Genomic DNA, 20,752 nt, shown 5'->3' with positions numbered 1-20,752 from the left:
TTGATTAAAATCACTTTATTAAAAGACTAACTCTTGCCGTATTCCAAATATCACAATTTAGTATCGAGTATAAAAACATTTGTGTGTGTCATAAGTGGGAGCGAGACGGCATATGCGAGAGAGAAAAGGAGGTGTGGCGTAACTGACGGAATTAAACAGATCCCTCTAAGTATGAATGGTTAGTTCTATGGTGGGTCAGGTTGAATTGGATGTTACCGCCCATTGTCACACGGTACGATAATGGTGGCAAGTAATGAAATAACTCAGTTGTAAGCTAGTTGTTCGTACGTTAACGCGAGTGACGTGTTCCATTTTTGAATTTTTTCGAATTTTCTTTTTTTGTGTTGTGCTTGTGTGTGTTTATTGCGGATGAGTGGGTGAGTTGTTGTTTTTTTTTTTTAGAAATTATAGCGTCGTAGAAAACTTTTTGTACAGTTAAAGTTTATTTTATTCGCACCGAAAAAAATTATCGTCGAAGAAACTTTAAAAAAGTTACGTAATAAGAAAATAAAAAAAAATATTAGTTGTTTGTTTGTTTGTTACCACTAATCTTATAAATATTTATTGTGTATAATTTACTAATAAGACAGATGATACACAATGACGAAGTGGCTAATTTCTTCTAGAAGATAATTTGAAATATATATTATTCTCTCATAATCACCATACAACTATTCCAGATCCAATAATTGCATAAATTCTTGGTATTCGAGTCTGTAGTCTGTACCAAAATTTCATCAAAATCGGCTCGGTGGTTTAGCCGCGGTATGGAGCCGTCAAAGAGAAACAGACGGTTACTTTTACAATATTATTATAGGTATTTTTTAAAATTATTTTTATTATAAATCTGAATATCGACCAAATTAAATAAATCAAGTTTTTCTTAAAAAAATATAATCAATAAATGATACCTACTCACTTATGGTTATATTCCATTATAACTACAACCGCTACAAAAATATTTTATTTATATAATAATCTTTACATTAAAGCCTTAAGCATATAAAAAATTAAAAAAAAAAAATAGCTATAGTACTAGTAAATAGAAAATGAAAAATTTATTGAAAATTGATCCCTGAGGGACCCCAATCATAGCAGCCATAATATCTCTTAACTTTTACATCGAACGCCTTAATCCAATTGCCCAAGTACGAAGTTAGAGGAACGAGTACAGCTAGAACTGTTTCAACGAATATTTCCGACTAGATGCTCATGTTACACGCAATCGAAAGCTTTAGGAAAGTCAATAATTACTTACGTATCATGTACTTCCTCCCAGACCACGAATACTGGATAAATAATACCGTGCATATTTAGTCATATATAATATTTAGACATACGATCGGCTGATGAGGGAAGTTTCAGTAGGAAAGATTCTAATTAGTAACTACTAAGTTTCTCGCCGATTTACTGGGTAGACTCTAATTTCCGAATCTGTAGTAGCTTTACTTTTAATTTAACCCAGTAACATGATGATTCGAAAGTGCTTTAAAGAGCCTACTTGAATAAAGAATATTTTGATTTTGAAAGAAATACGATTTAAATCTGATAGTATTAAAATATATTTGCTGAAGTAACAAATATGTTAAGCATAACCCGCAACCGGCTATTACGTATTTTATAAGTTAACAATGAAATATTTAATTAATTCATTCGCATTACTTTACCAAAGACATGAGCAACGCCCGTGACTATTATTCCAAAAATAACTTTTGATCATATTAAAATTCAGCCCCGTCTCTGGTGCTAGAAGTGTTCTCACGATCTGCACTCTGTTCACAAAATATATTTAAGGTCTTCCTAATTCATCGCTAATGATCAAGCCTTGACCACCATCGATCACATCGCACCAAACGACTCCCGTATTTTTTGCATCGTCACCACCCTGAGTTAAGACGGGCCGATCAAAGTTAATATAAATGTTTACCAAACACATGTAATATAACTCATCTTATAAGATTAAATTAAATGTAAATAACCCGGAATGTAGATTCCATCAACAAGAAGAGATTCTACTTACCTTACTCATAGAAAAATGCGTATAGTCCGCCGCGGTTTCGTACGGGTGCAATTTTGAATGTACGAATGCATACGCTTCTTAGGAATATTATAGTTTTCAACAAACAAAGTTTACATCTTTAAAATGTAGTATCACAGTTTATATGTTGTATGTATACTATGATTTAAACATTATTAGGAGTATCGTCAATTATTCAAAAAGGTAGCTAATACCGCGGGTATTCTATTTACGGGGTACAAGATTTCAAAAATTCAAAAATGTTGCCCAAAAATCGTCAATTTGTCAGCGTCTGCGTCGCGAATGTAGTAACTATTAAATTTCAAGTTAATCGGATTCTTAGTTTAGGAGATCTCTTGATTTATGTTACTGCTTCTCCCTTGTGGGTTTAACGTGCTGTTATATATACTCTGTAAACTTCTCTACTCTGTAGGAGCAGTCTTAGGTACAACAAGCACCCGGATGCAAGCACAGTCTATACGATCGCCATCCAAACGAAATAAATCTAAGAGACCTTCTGGAATGTCTCACCCATGGTCCAAAAATTTACCATCATCAACAAGGCGCCCGGGTTTATTTGCACTTTCTTCCTCAGTTAAGACGACCTGTTCTTTCTTAATAAACGGACTCTCTAACGCAAAACGAACTAATACATCTTGAGATCAAGTCTTATGATAAGCATCTCGTTCAAATATTTGCTATAAACGAAATTTCATTTGGATTCTACTTACTAGAAACCTACAATTGTTAATCAAAACCGCCCAAATCCGGATATTATTGCAACTATTAACTTAAACTCTTCGTTCTAAAAGAGTTCTATTAAATAGGAAAACGTGACAAAATTCGAGAAATTCGTCCTTTGTATAACGACGCTGATTTGTTAATCTTCGATCGTTTATATTATAATAAAATAAATCTATATTTAAATAATCTTCAAGCGTTTCTGGGTCAACATTTTACTGAAAAAATTGAACTCTATTACGGTCCAGAGTGTAAGACACTTTCTGCCTCGCACAACCACTCTGTGGAACCAGCTTTCGCCGGCGGTTTTTCCGAACCGATACGACTTAGAAACCTTCAAGAAAAGAGCGTACTCTTTCCTGAAAGGCCGGCAACGCACCTGCAAGCCCCCCGGTGTTGCAGATGTCCATGGGCGGTGGTAGTCACTTTCCAACAGGTGAGCCACCTGCTCGTTTGCCACCTCTAATATAAAAAAAAAAAATCCATAAAGATTAACAGACAAGAAATTCAGCAGTAACTTTTTTATTTCAATCGTATACAGTTAATGATTACATATATACAAACACATTTCTATATGTATTTTGTATGAATGCTCGTTTATTATATATAAAATCAGTTGCAGAATGATATCCTTTAATGATTCAAACCAAATCAAATGTAAAAGCATTACAATTACTTATTGATTGTCAAATTAAACACTACTAACACTTCGAAAAGGAAAATACCCTGACCTGAGAAGAAGGAAAGAGACTCAGCGGAGCTTTTTGTCAAATTCTGATTGACATATTAAATGTCACAAATAAATACCTAGGAGGAGCATTTCATTTCCAAAGTGTCCTATCAACCATGAACCACTAATTGTTTAATAACCTTTTACACACGAGTATTCCCTTAAATATTTTTTCAATTTGGCAACAAAGACATTTTGAACGGTTTCTGGGATCCTGTTGTATAACCGTATACATTGCCCCGCAAAAGAGTTACTGTCTATGCAGTTGATGATGTCACAAGTAATATTAGATTATCAATTGTTTTTTAAAGTTTCAATTTCAAGTAAACTTAACAATGAAGCGTTTTTGAATTGTCGATATTTAAATACTACCACCGATTCGGAAAGCAGCCTCCAGCGAGAAGAAAGGGCAAGTAACTCGCATAATTGCTCTCTTCAAATAAACAGATTTACAATGTTGGTTTTTTTTTAAAGTAACCTTTTATTGAATCATAAGATTTATCGGTTAATTTACTATTAATAAACTTTTAATATTTGTTAAATGCTAAATTGATTATATTTATCTGGCAATGTTGGTTTTGCTTAGTTTAATTAAAACACGTACTTTTAACCTATGGAATTTAAATTTACACAGCGGTTCAGTTCGATGACAAGACATTATATTGATAAATATGATCTGACTCTATCCTAAGGATTGACTCTAGGTGAGAGCCGAGATGGCCCAGTGGTTAGAACGCGTACATCTTAACCGATGATTTCGGGTTCAAAACCAGGCAAGCACCACTGAATTTTCATGTGTTAATTTGTGTTTATAATTCATCTCGTGCTCGGCGGTGTAGGAAAACATCGTGAGGAAACCTGCATATGTCTAATTTCAACGAAATTCTGCCACATGTGTATTCCACCAACCCGCATTGGAGCAGCGTAGTCGAATATGCTCCAAACCTTCTCCCCAAAGAGAGAGGAGGCCTTAGCCCAGCAGTGGGAAATTTACAGACTGTTAATGTAAAAATAAATGATGATGCTGACCGATTTCGGCTACGGCGGCGAATATCAAGGTAGACCAGCCAAATACGCCGGACATATTACAAGGCATCAGAGTGTTCACACTTCCAACATCCAGACTCCGGGTTGTTACTGAGAATCTTTCGATAGAAAAACCTAGCACAGATCCTCGGGATCTGTGCCCTTATTATCACACGAACGAGGCAGAGTGAGATGAATATAAGTTCAATGAACCGGGTATTTTATCTCAAACTTATCCGGTCCTCGTTGTCCACGTAAATATATCCTAATGCACAATTATTTCCTTCAATAACCAACAAAAATTACACTGTTAAAAGTTCTAGTTTCAAAATCGGACGCAAAAAATAGTAATTATAATTTCCGTCGAGAATTTTCAGTGGATACCAGTAGTTTGGAATGTTCGCGTGCGTTGTTAAGCGCGTTAAGCCGCTGTTACTGAGTTTCAACTTTTTTCAGTTCACGTATAATAATAATTTATTCGTATATATCTTCTGATGCTTTTTTTAAATGTAAAATGGGAAGGCTGCGTAATAAGTGGCCACTATCTTCAAGACATTAGCGCTGTAATAGATATAAACAATTCCTAACATCGCCAGTGCATCGCCTGCCTCGAGAACTAAGATGTTAAGTCCCTTGTTAAACTGGCTCAGTTGATAATTGCTGCTGACCGGAGTTAAGGTGACTACTTATATATATTCCAAATAACCATTTGTCCGATCGTGTTGAAACTTTGCACAATCGTCGTTGTTTAAAATAAAATTAAGAATCATTAAAAACACATCTTATAAAGTATGTGAGTAAGCAAGTATTTTATGGGAAAAACTAATCTCTTGTAAATAGTAAAACAATGTTAAGAGCCGGTGCCGCTGCGGAAAAAGTAGAAGAAAAAAACTCTAGATCTAAATATTCGTGTCTTATTTCAAATTACTTTTTTGTCCCATTGGCTGTCGAAACACTTGGCCCTTGGAGTAGTGGTGCAAAAAGCTTCATCAAAAGTATAACACCTCGCCTTATTGCCTCCACTGGTGACTAGAGGGCTGGTTCGTTTTTAGGCCAGAGGATCGGAATTGCGATTCAACGGGGAAATGCTGCTAGCATTCTTGCCCACCATTCCACGCGGTAAAGATTTATACAGTAACTATTTTTAATTCATATTTGTATGCATTTAAAGCACTTAATGTTATCAATTCTTATGTTAATAAATTTATTTTACATTTAAATGTAAATAGTATTTTATATATCTTTTACTATAAAATAATTAACACTCACCACTAACAATTACTTCAGTGGATTCTCAATTTAATATTTTCTACAACAGTCTCTTAAAATTCGGTGAAATAAATTAAAATTGTATCAGGCTCTCTACTTAATTTTACCCTAACCCCCCTATAGTATGTCTATGTTTATCTATTTTATTTTCCTACCTTTATTGTATACGTAAATATACAGACGGGCAGGTCTACTTACTTATAACGGTAACGATATGTTCCTGATTTTATTCTGATCGAACTTTGACCGAACTGCAGATGGACCATTGCGTCAGTAAAATAGGATAGCTTAACGGCAATGATTACGATTCGGGTCGATTGCGACGAAGTGTGAGTTTCATGTCATTTAAATAATTAATGATTAAAAACGGCCAATGGTATTAGTGGCCGAGATGTCAAAGTGGCTTAAATACCAATGATTGCGAGTTAAAAATATGCAAGCACCACTGAATTTTCGTGTGCTTAATTTGTGTTAAGAGTTCGTTTCGTGTACTGTGGTAAAGGAAAACATCATTAGGAAACCGGCATATGTTTAATTTCAAAGAAATTCTGCCATAAACTCAAACTTATATGAAAATTATTTTAAATAAAAAAAGGCACGAAAAACATTGTGAGGTTGTTAAAAATATTAACCATTCCTTACGTTGTCAATGCAACAACCTTGAGCGCTAACTTGTTAATTAGGATTTTTTATTTCATACGAAATCCTTTTATGAAACTATTTAAACTCTTTTACAACTTTAATAAAAAAATAAAATAAAAAAATACCCATGTATAACAGTCAATATTAAAATCATAAAGTTTTTTTTTTAATAGTATGATAAAGATCCTATTTTAATTAGTCTGTACTCGAATAAAAATGTACTATCGTTAAATATAACATTATGATATCATATTATAACAATTTCCGTTAATACCAATAATATATATTTTTAATTAAGTCACTATTGAAGCTGAAATCAGATAATAAGTCTATTATCGCCATATTAATATAATGAATTATCTGTAATATTTCGCGCCATGCGTCGCGCACGCGCACAGATAAAAAATATTTGCTGAAAGCTTCAGTTGAAATAGAATAAAGTATTGTTTATCTGTGATTTAATTTACGTATTAAACGTGCACTTTAGAACTAGATATAGTATGAATTAAAATTAAATGAATTTTTTATTTATTTCATTTTATATTCATAAGTTTACAATACTAAAGTATACGCGTCAATACAATCAAAATATACGTATGATTACATTTCTCTTGATGTAGACATGACATGCGCTTATTTTTAAGTATAAATTAGACAGCAACCGAGACAAAGCTTACAATTTTTATTTTAAAGTTATGTAATTCAAAGTATAGAAATAGTTTTTCTTAAATATATTGAAAAAACTATTATATAATCTTAAGGGTTTTATTAATAGACATTGAAGAGTTCCAGTATTTACGGCTGGAGTATCTCTCGCTGGTTGTTTTTAAGTCCGAGCTGATTGTTTCCGATCGCTGATCGATTTAATAATTGAACATTCTTTTTTGTTAATAACTTTTTTTGCACTAACCAAAAAAGGTTGAAATTTTAATACAAGGTAAGTTATAATTATTTACACCTTCTGTCCAATTTTCAACCATCTAACAATTTTTTTCACAAAGTTATAAGCAAAAATGCTTTTCACACTCTCAACCCCCAAGCGTTCACCCCAGAGGGTTGAAAATTTTAATTTGTTATTATTTTAACGTCCGAAATCACATATCAAAAAATCATAATGATACTAATTACTTGACCTTCACGGGCTTTATTGACTGGCCTATTATCTCGGTGTGCGTGACTGCTACGCTTGACACTCGCCAAACGACAAATTTTAATAGTGTGCATGTGCTTAGTGATCAACTGTTGGTTATTTTCATCGATATTTTATGCGTATATGTTACCGCAAACAAAACGTCAATCAAGACATATCCGCCATCTTGAATGTGATGGCGTCGTATAGGCTATGAAACCGGATATTACGACGGACACCCTGTTTGTCAGATTCAAATCCCATAATTTAAAATGAAACCTCTACACTTAGCAATTGATAGTCAAAGCAGAAACTACTGTTCGATAAAGATGACAAGCGAATTTATTCTTGTCAAACGTTGCAATAGACGGATAATTTTTTTATAAAAGTAACTGAAAATTAATCTAATATCTATCTATCTATTCTAATAATATAAATTCGAGGGCAACTTTGTCTTTCTATCTGCTGCTCTTTCACTGACAAACCACTGAATCGAAGCAAGCTTAGACTCCAAGGAAAGACATATGACTTTGTTTGACTAACATCTAGCGACCATCCCTAAAACGCGAGTAAAGCCGCGGCCCATAACTATTTTTTAATAAATATGTAAAGAGAAACATGACCTTGTTAAGACTTTATCATAAATATGAACAAATTCTTATAAAAAATATAATTCCAGGTTGATCATGTAACCGGATTAAAACACCACAGAGATGTCCACAATACTGTCCCAAGCGATGTACCGACGAGACAGCGACAGCCCAGACAAACCTCTCGAAATCGACCAGGAATCGAATCCAGACCCGAGCCGATCAAATAGTCCAAAAAACATGAAATTCTACAAACAGCTAGACGAAGATAAAACACTCTTGAACCATGGAAAGAAATCTTTCTGCATCGACGCGCTATTATCAAAACATATGGAACCGGATCAGACTATACAAGAGAGAATGGCACAGCAAAAATATTTGGCGTTAATACAAAACAAATCCTACATTACAAGATATCAAAATGATAATTACGACACCCAAATTGAGCAGAACACGATCAGCAAATGTCAGAACCGGCCGCCGAGTCAGAACTTTGGACCGGAAAGCCCTAGATCGGGTCAGAGCAGTCCTAGAAGCGGTTCCCCTGGGTCAGATGATGGGAATAGATCAGAGAGTTATAGCCCTCCAATTTCTCCAGGTGTGGAAGGAGGGAACGAGGAATATGATAGCTATAGACCAGGTACGTTTCTGTAACCATTGAACGATAAATATCGTTGTGAGATTTGGACTGGTCATATTTTAAGCTTTCCGTTTATCTTTACCAGAAATAGTTTCAATCCTGGGCTTTATCCTTGTAGATGTTTGTTTGTTACAAAGTTTTTCCGCAATTTCATTGGGCTGTAGGTTTTTTTACACAGCATTCTTTGGCGCAATTGGAACGTATGGTAAGTGGTCACAAACGTCCATAGACATAAGAGCTGCAAGAAATATTAAACATTCCTTACATCGCCAATGTGCCACTAGACTGGCGTAATTGGCTTTACAAACTAAGTTACAATTAGACAATTTTTTATGAAGTTTTATATGAATCCAATGATATGCTTTTTTATACAATTAGGAGGAGACCCTACATCGACTATTAAAAGATACTGGGTTTTCTGTCAAGGAAATTAGTATCAGCGGCTTAGAATCTTGAAATTGACAGTATTAGTGATAATTGGGTAGGTAGGTACTAACCTACTCAGACAGGCTTGTACAAAACCAACTCAATAAGGAGTTTTTAGTAACCCTAACGCACTCAAAGCCCACCGAAATCAAATCTCCAGAAATAAACCTAATCCTCGTTCCAGGTATCATTCCAAAACCTGGTCTACTCCAACCGCCGATCCAGGCGCCGCTCTTCAACTACCCACCCCCAGGATTGAGCCTCCCGCAGGCCTCTGCCTTCCATCACCCCGGCGACCGGGTGTTACACCAGATGCAGCTCGAATGGCTGGCTAGAACTGGTATGTTCTATCACCGAATACCGGAATTGGGAGGTAAATATTTTGAATTATATTTTGTAACACGAGAAGTATGAACGGTAACATTCAATTCGTTGTAAGTTTGAAATATACTTTAATGATGCTATGTTTTGGATGGCGTGCCTTTTCTAGAATTTATATCACGTCTGATTATTGATATTAGTTTTTATTATTATTGGAATGAAGTTCATTTATACGGCTTACGGTAGAGTGAACTGGTACAAAACGTAACGTAGGTTAAAAGTTTCATGCCCCCCAGGGAACATTTGCCTTTCCCTCTCTTTCATACTATTTATTTAAACATTATTTTAATCCACTGCCGTTTTAATAACAATGTTTTCATTGACATTTAATTATTCTCAAACGTCGTTTATTTATTTCATTGAGTCTGTTATTTAATACGTAATATATCGTGAAATCGACATTGATCCAAACGGATGTTCCACGACACATCTAGTTTTTTACATTAATATTATTAAGTCATTCAAAATAAAACTGTATATAAATAAATGTTGGACAACATCACATACATTACTCTGATCCCAATGTAAGTAGCTAAAGCACTTGTGTTATGGAAAATCAGAAACGACGGTACCATAAACACACAGACCCAAGACAACATAGAAAACTAATGAACTTTTTCTACATCGACTCGGCCGGCAATCGAACCCGGAACCTCGGAGTGGCGTACCAATGAAAACCGGTGTACACACTACTCGACCACGGAGGTCGTCATTTCTACAAAACCTATTGAACCGGCTGATTCATTACAATAAAAATCTTAATTGTTATTTATAAATAAACAACTATTGAATTACTTTATTTAGGCATGAGAAATGTGGAACAAATTATTTTATAATCGATCTATTGAGTCTTTCATTCTTCATTTCTTAACTTAAATTATTTAATTTTATTGAAAAAGTGTAATTCCTTATCAATATTTTTCGGTAGAACCGACATTTCCAACTATAGTTTATATTTTTACTTTAGTGTACACCGCAAAGAGAAAAAAATACAAAATATGCATACATATATCCTAAATATAAGAAGCGAACTCTTCCAGGCAACCAACGTAGGTGATAACTCATAGTATATGAGATTGGTATTCAAGTACCTATATATTAAATAAGATGTCTACTTATGTAAGCAAAGGTATTTATTATCTAACGAAGCATTATACTTTCTTATTGATTGTCAAACATACCACAGATTCGTAAATAAACTTAGACAAAACGAAATAAATTCACCGGGTTATTTTTATTTAAGTTTACAATAGTTATTTATATTTAAAATGATCTTAAACTGAACGGAATTATGCATTAAGCACACGTCCAAGTAACTTATTTTGATTTACGAATTGCAACGATCATTCATTCATTCCAAAGTCGTTCATTCATCTGTTACTATTTATACACACATGCAAATATGCGCTTAAACACACTTTTCAGTCCACGATCGGGCAACCCCAGAGGTGTTATTTACTCAACACCCTGTATTTACACACCACACATGGCCATGTCAACGTGTACCGAACTGTATAAAAGAGGGTCGTGTATTTGACATACATCCATTTTAACCTACAAACAAAGATTAGCCAAGATTCATGAAATAAATTATTTTATTAATATTTAAACGTAGCCGCGTTAAGTTGAACCGATTATCTCGTTCTGTCTCGATAGATTTCGCATTCGAAAGAAGAGCACAGCACTCTTTATTTGAGTACTCTTAAAGAACATTTTCAGGTGGAACCGTAATTTTCATTAAAATTGAGTTTGCGTGAGACGTTTTCGACAAGAGTAGACATAGCAACAAAAAAAATTAGATTCGTTTATTATTAACGTGGTCTTATATCTTAATGTACTATACCAACAAAATATAGTAAAATTAAAAGGCAATAAGTGCCCCATATATGGACCAAAGACTTCTTGCCCGTTAAGGAGAAGATTTAAAGGCAATTCCAGCTCACTGCTCAAGGAATTTTCTAGAGTTTTTTCGGAGATTTCTACTAATTTGTAACGGTCACGATACGTTCCTAATTCTAATCCGATCTGACTTCGAGAAATACTACTTAACGAAAATAATTATGTTTCGATTCGACTGCTATAAAGTGACACTAATTTGATAACGGATGCCCTCCAGTACGGACTAGTTAGGTTAGTCCTCAATTTAAACAAATTGTTGAGTTAATTTCATATCTCACTTGGAAATATTGACAATTGACTTACGATGACGCCATTTTGTTTCGTGTATCCTATATATTTTACAATGTTTATTGTCAGTATCGAATATCACATTTTTACTTTTCACCCTCGTGTTCCGAGGTGAATTTCGAGTTCCTTCTTACGGAATAGCTCTGTCTTGTTGACCACAAGAGTATACTAAATATAGCCACCGTTTTGGTGTATTAATATCAGAATATAAAAAATAAGATTTGTTATATTATATCTAAGTTAGATAAATTTACTGAAAATACCTTTGTAATTTAATTTGTACACCTAAAAGTGTAACGAATGATTTATCTTATAATCTTCTCGGTGTAACATACTTCTAATGGTGATATAACTTCTAATGGTTAATATTTACACATTAAATACGATCTTGGAATATTGTGTGTGCATCGTTTTTGAAGCATTTTTTTGAACGTCATTTTGTGGAATGAACTTAATAAATGCTACAATCTTAAAGATAACATTATTGTATTTGATTCATTTATTGTTAAATGTTTTATTTATTAAATTCTCCAGTTATAAACATAGAAATGTCTATGTTTCTTACCTGTATAATCGTATATAAAATAGTGTCTTCAATTATAATAATTGCTAACTGCTTATAAGCAGGTTTATTATATTATAAACTGGTAATACTACAATACAAATAAAAATGTATTCCCGTCGGTTTTAATCTATTTTTACTAATATTATAAATACAAAACTGACTCTGTCTGTGTGTGTGTGTCACGGTCAAACTCTGACCTAAAGTTGATTGAAGTAAACTTGAACTCCATGGAAGAAAATAGTCTAGAGCGAAACCGGGGCCGACAACTAGTCATCCATACGAGCGATAATGAAACACCTTCTTAGTGTATCAAATAGTAAAAAAATTATATCCTTACTTATATTTTTATGTAACTCAATGAAAATTAATATTTACACTTTATTAAAATACTTTGTAAAACAAAATGTCTACCGACGGCATTTTAAGAAATGACATTCGAGTCCAATGACATTGTTGTCGAAATAATCAAAATAAATAAATAACATTTGTATAAATATGTATAAAAACAATATTTATTCTTCATAACAACCTGTAGTTACCATTTTTTAATATTTCAACACCCACCCCTTTAAAAGTAATTCAAAAATGATCCCATTAAGGGACAACCGAAAAACCTGTTACAGATCTATTAAGTAATAGAGCTAATAAGAACATGTGCGGACGATTAGCACTTAAACACCCCAATAAATTACACCCCCTCGCGAACGAATAAAATTATACCCCCTAATAAATAAGTTTGTAACAATGTGGGGACAATAATGTCGAACGTTGAAATCAATGCGACCTGCTACGGAAATGGACTTTACAGTTTATATTTTGTGTCATAAAAATAATTTATTTAAATTAATTTTCGACCTTGGTTTCATAATTAACGTGATATTAAAAAAAAAAAGTATTGACAAGTCTTGTTTGAATCTTAGGGATGACTTTTTTAAATCAATAAGTGCTTACAAATCATACCAACTGTATGGAATGTTGACAAGACTAGACACGAAGACGCTTGCTGTCAAATCGGTTACATTTTTTTAGTGATAGATTCTTAAATTTTATTTGATCTTGCTTCTAATTATTTAATTATGTGTTTCTTTAGATTATTTAAATGTCTAGTTAAAGTGTCGCACTACAATAGAACTAAAACAAGCGAACATTATTTGTTATCTTAGTGTGATTGACAGCTACGCGTCACTCTCGCCAAACGTCATTCTGCTTTACTATGCGCGTGTACTTAGTGGCAAAGAGTTCGCTGCTTTTACAGCCTATTAGAATATAAAATTATGTAAACATCTAGAAGGTAAACGGAACGCGTAAAACCCGTTCAATGAATAGACAATACCTTTTTTGCTTCGTTAAATTTTTTTTATCTTTTGAGTTCCAAGCTGTCATGTAATGTTGAAAAATATTATTTTAAGTAGTTTTACTCTGGGAAACTTCAGATAAGATAAAATTTAGATAAATCAATCTTTTGTTTCTTTGTGTTATTTTTTCTATATCAAATTATATGTAGTCGATAACCTCAAAGATGAAGCAGATATATCATTCAGATTAATAATAAATTGATTTCAAATATAAATAAAAAATAAATATTACATATTTTTTATTATTTAGAATTATTTAATTTACTTACTCATTTTTAAATACAAAATAATCATATCAGACTCGGATATTTAAAATAAAACCGATTCCACCGAAACTTTCAGTATGTAAAATTACAGGTGGCCTATTTGGCAGTCGGCCTGAATATATTAAATAAAGAAAACAGTACTTAGATTATAAAAAAAAAATAAAAAATACTGTGTTAATGACGTATAATTGGTCTGTAAAACGAATTCGTTCCATCTCATACATTAAACTGATCACGTATCAATGTTTCATTTATCTCTTATAGATAAACTTTAAGCTACAAATTAGATAAAGATGATCTCAGCAACGTTCGGGAAAATAATAATATGATCGATTGTGTTTCTATTTATACGGTATTGACAGATCCAATTGTGGTAATCTTATTTTTCGTAATAAATAGAGCATTCCGAATGACAGCTTCCACAGATTAATCTCAATAAATCATACACAGCTTAATTTGAAATAGGTCATATGTCATATTTCAATTAAATTGTATAAACACTTTGTTTTATTGGTGAAGAATTTAAAAAATACATTAATAAAAAAAGCATATTAGTCAATACGAGATTATGTAGATAATATAAAAGCTTGGGGTTAATACTTGTTGACTTCCAGACAGGATGTATTATATACGTAAAATAACTTTGTATTTTAAATGGTGAAAAAGAGTAACTACTGAGTTTCTTGCCGGTTCTTCTCGGTGGAAACTAACATTCCGAAACGGTGGTAGCTTCACTTAATATAGTTTTTAAAATGACAATTCAAAAGTGCTTCTAAAGTATATTTTGATATTGAATTTGGCTGGGATACCAGGGTCAACTACAGGCACAAGGGGCATAACATCTTAGTTCCCAAGGTTGGTGGTGCTCAAATAGAATGGTTAATATTTCTTTCAGTGTCAATGTATTTAGGCATTGATGATCTTATCACCAGGATGCCTATTTGCCCGTTCGCCTATAAACATTGTTAATTATTAAAATAAAATTAACTATAATTTTAATTTCATTATTCAAAATTGGACCTTGAATTGAAATAGTGTAATTACATTTTTCAAGTTATTTTGTCATTCAAATCTTCATCTAACATATAACTTCTTCATACATCCCTTCAATTGTAAGTGGAGAGGCTGATACCCTATAAAAACAAGGAATACCCTCTTCCACGAAGCGCACTCTAAAAAAAAGTGTGATACATAACCGAACCTCATAAACACACGAGTCCCGACGGAACTCAATCTCAGGAAATCAGTGATAAGCACTATCAGACCTAGTCACCTCCTTTATTTTTACAATACTATATAATATTTTGTACCTATACTAAAAATTTAGTACATAATACATATCTATGTACTGTATTCTATACATGCTTAATGATAAGATGTATTTTTTTTTGTTAAATTCACTATAATTGGAATGGTCTTGACCGGAATTTGTGCCTTTTGAAGATTTTATATGGTGTAAGTGATAGTTAATTTACTGTGCTAAGTTTCCTCAATATACTTACCGACAAGTGTTACCAGTCGTCTGAATAGTTTAAATAAATAAATAAACCTAATTGCGCAATAAATAATAACCATATAAAAAGTCCCTCTCCATATAATTATCGCTTGTCATTCCAAAGTGCACTGTTTAACCTAATCGATGGATTTAACGCGAGCCCATCTGTCCCCAACTAAATAATGCGTTTAACTTATTTGCGTATAAATGTCATATCTGCATTTATTACGATTGACAGCGGATTGTTTTTTTTTTTATTTCGTTCGGGTTTCGGGTAATGATCTTATATTATGCAGCCTAGTTATTCGGACACTTATTTTTTAAACGTGATGAGTTTTTCAAGGTAATATTTAAATGCAACGTTTTTTATGTTTGGAAGACTTTTTTACAAGTATTTATTATAATGTACGGTTGTCAAGTATCAAAATAACTATTTTCAACTCATCTAAATATATTTATAGTATTTATTAATTATTGGTTTTATTATTAAATAATATTTCTTGTCCTAAAATCGATTAATACGATTTGTTATAAAATAATTTCTTTTTTTTTTTTTATACCTTAGTCAAAAGACTGTAGGTTTATGTTCTATGAATATTGTTTTTCAAATAATGTGTCGTTTATATGGCAGTAGTGTTCTGAGTCATTGATGGGTTTGGTTGGAGGGTTCCGATTATTGCTGGTCCATATGTTACACCTGTTCGGGTATTGCTAGGGTGGTGAAACGCTTGTCAAACGATTTGCGAATATAAAAAACTAAAAAAAAAATATTAGTCCCAGGACACATTGACTTGGCTGAGTTTTAATACTAATAATAGAATAGAATAATATCAGGTTTAAATTGATGGTAAGGGGCTACCATAACCAATAGACATCGCCACTGTTAAGTATATTAACCAATCACGAGATTTAAGATAACTAAATAACCAGACAACTTCCTCGTTTATCAAGACAATTAAATTTTCAGCCTCCGTTTTATAAACAAGTTTGAACACAATTTTTCATATCTATTTATCCGAAAAGTATTATTTTAATCAGTAATAAGATTTATTGAACAATTGTGAATTATTATTTATGTTAAATTGTATTGTATATCACCGTAGAATCTATATCGCGAGATTGTAAACTATCGGAAGAATGTGATCGGTGATTCAACTTAACGTATACATTTTCGATAGTTTATCATCTATCCGTTAGGTTAGGTTAAAGTTTTTATAATTTAACTTCGGTAGATAATAATCTACGGAAAAGTAATGCGTTAAATTGTAAGACAGTATGTTTCGTTTCACAATATTTCGAAAGTTTACAATTTCACGAGATAGATTATAATCTAACGATATTTCTAATTATACGCATTACCTTCTTTACCATAGGGCACATTGGAGCATGTGCCCAGGGCCCCCATCCTGAGAGGGCCCCGAAGAACCAACAATTTCCTTCACACGTTTGCGCTCACGTTGAGTGCTAGAAAGAAATAACTAACATATTTATCAAAAAAGGCTAGTGACGATAGTTGATATTAAAAGTAGACAGACGTGCTCGTCGTGATAGAAATAGATAGTCTACAAGAGCATAGAGCAACAGAGCCATAAGATCGTACAACCAATCAGATTCCTAAGAATTTACGAAAATTGCCGCACCGTTTATTTGAAACTATACTCAAGGCCATAAGCAAATTATTTGTACATGGTAGTAAATATCTATCAAAAGGGCCCCAAATTCATGGGTGCCCAAGGGCCCCAACATAGCTTGTGACTCTGATTATACGGTGACATATATGCGTATATATCTTTGCCCAATAATATAAAAAATAATATGTCCCAGTTGCGGTCGAAGTTTTTTACACTACATTAGCAGCCTGTAAATTTCCCACTGCTGGGCTAAGGCCTCCCCTCCCTTTGAGGAGAAGATTTGGAGCATATTCCACCACGCTGCTCCAATGCGGGTTGGTGGAATACACATGTGGAAGAATTTCGTTGAAATTAGACACATGCAGGTTTCCTCACGATGTTTTCCTTCACCGCCGAGCACGAGATGAATTATAAACACAAATTAAGCACATGAAAATTCAGTGGTGCCCGCCTGGGTTTGAACCCGAAATCACGGTTAAGATGCACGCGTTCTAACCACTGGGCCATCTGGCTCAAGAAAGAAATTTAATCGGAATCAATTATTCAAGTCGACCTTTACATGCATTTTAGAATCGCCATTTTAGAATTCGAAGTCATCACCAACTTTAAAATTTACTAATTAATTAATTATTGACCAATCCATGGACACTGAAAGGCTGTTCAATTAAATTATTCGTGTAATAAAATAATTAGTATATTAAAAGGTTCTCGAAATTAGATTTGATGATTAGCGAAACGAAATTTCGTTCTGCAAACGTCGAGTGGCTTGTTTATGAACGAGTGAATCGCGTCTCCACAAACATACGACGTGCCAATTATATATTTAAACCGAATGTCGTTCGTTCAATTCAAAATCCAGATCTGTATGTGTGACGTCACGTAAAATAATAAGACAAAAAAAGGAGGGAGTCGTGGAAGACTCGGTCGGAACTGTTATATCGGCCCTCGTCAAACAGTTTAAAAAAAATTGAAATAGAATTAAACACTTATTTAATATTTATTGGATATAGAATTAAAGTAAGATGTAGAATGATCTTTAGGCAGCCGTCGCGGATGTAAGTTGGAAGAGAACTGAATTGATGCTGAGCCCTACTTTTGTTTCTACTGCCTATACTGCTGACATTGCAGCTGTAAGCCAGTGACTCAGCGTTACCACTTTCTACGTAGGTTCTAACAGAACGAAGCTCCTTTTGCTATATATCATATATTAAATAATATACAAAAATCAACGCATGTGAATAATTAAATGTTAAGAAGTAATGATGTCGTGTTAAACCGTAGACAATCAAAGAAAGAGGGGGCGTTTTCCCATCAGTGACGTTCTCTACTATTTCACCTAACCGTAAGTCGCGTTAAAGTACTCCAGTGCAAAAAGTAGTACCAATAATAATAGTTCAGTATATATACGTGTAACGTATTAGTAAAAACGCGCCACTGACTGCTGAGTTTCTTGCCGGTTCTTCTCGATATAATCTACATACCTAATATAGTTTGTTAAATGATGATTCAAAGGTGCTCGTAAAAAAACTACTTGAATAAAGTATATTTTGAATTGATTTGATTTAATTTGACACTCCTATACAAGGAAGCACGGCATATAAATTTAGCTAACTCTCAGATCACGAAAAAAAGATGCTACACGTAAAACAAAACACGATCACAAGAGTATATCAACATAAGTATTAAAATAAATATAATGTAGGTATATACACCGCTTGCATTTCAAAGGTAAACATCGTGAGAAATTACATGCGTGAGATTAAATTCTACCACATATGTACATGCCTATATCTGTATCTAACCTTAGGAATACACTTTAAATCTCAAAAGAAGAACGATAGGATTTTACTAATGAGCGGATTAAAGTCTGTATTTAACTTTTTTAAATCTTTATTAAGACAAACAAACAGACACAAATAATTACATCATCACTCCATAATACAAGGATAAATAAACACACAAAACGCCCCACACATTTAACTATAGTAATTAAATTGAACAAAAATTCCGCTAAAACTGCGACCGTCCCTAAAGGCCCTTAAGCCAATTACTAGGCAGCAATTTATTCGCACAAACAAAGGGGCTCTTGACAAATTAGATCCGAGCTTAGGGTTGTGACGTGTCGATGAATGTTATCGATAAACATTTTATTTAATTTAAATAATTTAAAACTTACAACAATTTAAATTTGCAATGAACTTACATATCGCGTACATTAATATTTTACTGTCAAATTCATTCTAATTATATTCTACCGTCAAGCAGAAATACTTAGTATTGTTGTAGTACAAGGGACGTAACATCTTAGTCCTCAAGGTCACTTATGTCACGCGGCGCTAATGTCTATGGGTAGTGGTGATCATTGACAATTAGGTGACCCATTTGTCCGTCCTCCTACCGATATCATATAGAAATAAATAACATAATAATCACATATAACAATAGACAGAGAAATATACACATATAATATTTGACAGAAGACATAACCTGTACTTTATTTGCTTTAAAAATGTGCCAGTCTAAAAAAAAAATAAACTATATATATAATATAACTTGATTCTTATATTATAAGAGTATGCTTCGTCATCCTATTAGGACTTTATGTAAATAGGGTCGGAACAAAGCACTCCAAGAAAAAATTACCAAAAGTATGCAGCCGGCATGAATGACGTCAGTCCTACTTTGGTTTGTCCTGATGGGTACATTTCATTTGGCTGTGCCAGAGGTTGAAATGTGGTAGCTCTATTTAACTCTACCAAAAACCCCACTAAAATCCACTCGATATATTTAAAATTTGGTAAAACTACAGAATCAAATTTTAGAGATATAAGAGCATAATTTTTTTTTTAATTTGGAATAATAACTAGAACTCATCACAATAACTACAAAATAGAAAATTATATATCGATTTGAATACGGTATTAAAATTAAAAACCATGAATATAAACTATCGATATCAAGTTCAACACTTCAAAGTAAGTTGTTCGAAAAAGGGTCGATTTTCAGTGGATTTTCAGTAAAGAATCTATTTATACAGGCGTCGGCAGTCGTTACAGATAACATATCACCTAAGTTTAACATCCCTACTTCGTAAAGTAATACGTTAAAACTTAAACAAAAAAAAAGCTCTTAAAGAACTTTGCTCTACCTGCATACATAAATGTTCTTTTAACTTGGTAGGACTTTGTGTAACGTCTGGGTAGTTAATACTTAGTATTTTTTAGTCCGGTTTGAAGGGTGAGTGAGATAGCATATGATAGACAAAGACAATAGACAAAAGTTATGATTAAATATTTCTTACGGCGAAAATATCTGTGGTTGATCATAAATTAAAATAAAATAAAGTAAATTTAAGTATTAATGCTATTCAGAAAATAGAATGTTTTTTGATGATACACTTGTCAACGTCCATACCATGTTGAACACACCGGTTCTCGTCCGATCACCGAAGTTAAGCAACATCGGGCGCGTTCAGTACTTGGATGGGTGACCGCCTGGGAACACCGCGTGCCGTTGGCCTTTTTGCATTTCAATTTTATTGTTTTATGCATTATTTTTGGCTAGTCTAACTCCATACGCTAGGAACATAACATCTTAGTTCACAGGATTAGTGACTCAGTAACGATATAATGATTAATTATATTCAATTGCAATTTAAAAAA

General features: G+C 33.2%; 1 protein-coding gene and 1 non-coding gene across 2 annotated transcripts in view; both read left to right on the top strand.

The window, feature by feature from the left end:
• Positions 1-268: 268 nt before the first annotated feature.
• LOC113396807 (homeobox protein Hox-C4) overlaps positions 269-20,752 on the top strand; it is a 29,622-nt gene continuing 9,138 nt past the window's right edge. The window contains exons 1-3 of the mRNA XM_026634870.2: positions 269-377; positions 8,234-8,784; positions 9,395-9,583. Of these exons, the coding sequence (XP_026490655.1) occupies positions 8,268-8,784; positions 9,395-9,583 (706 nt within the window). The 5' untranslated portion in view covers positions 269-377; positions 8,234-8,267. The remainder of the gene's footprint in view (positions 378-8,233; positions 8,785-9,394; positions 9,584-20,752) is intronic.
• LOC113396821 (5S ribosomal RNA) lies at positions 20,491-20,609 on the top strand. The gene has a single exon (XR_003368784.2). It is a non-coding gene; the product is annotated as a 5S ribosomal RNA (ribosomal RNA).

This window comes from Vanessa tameamea, chromosome 28 (genome assembly GCF_037043105.1).
Source record: "Vanessa tameamea isolate UH-Manoa-2023 chromosome 28, ilVanTame1 primary haplotype, whole genome shotgun sequence".
NCBI lineage: Eukaryota > Metazoa > Arthropoda > Insecta > Lepidoptera > Nymphalidae > Vanessa > Vanessa tameamea.
This window is presented reverse-complemented; position numbering and strand designations above follow the sequence as displayed.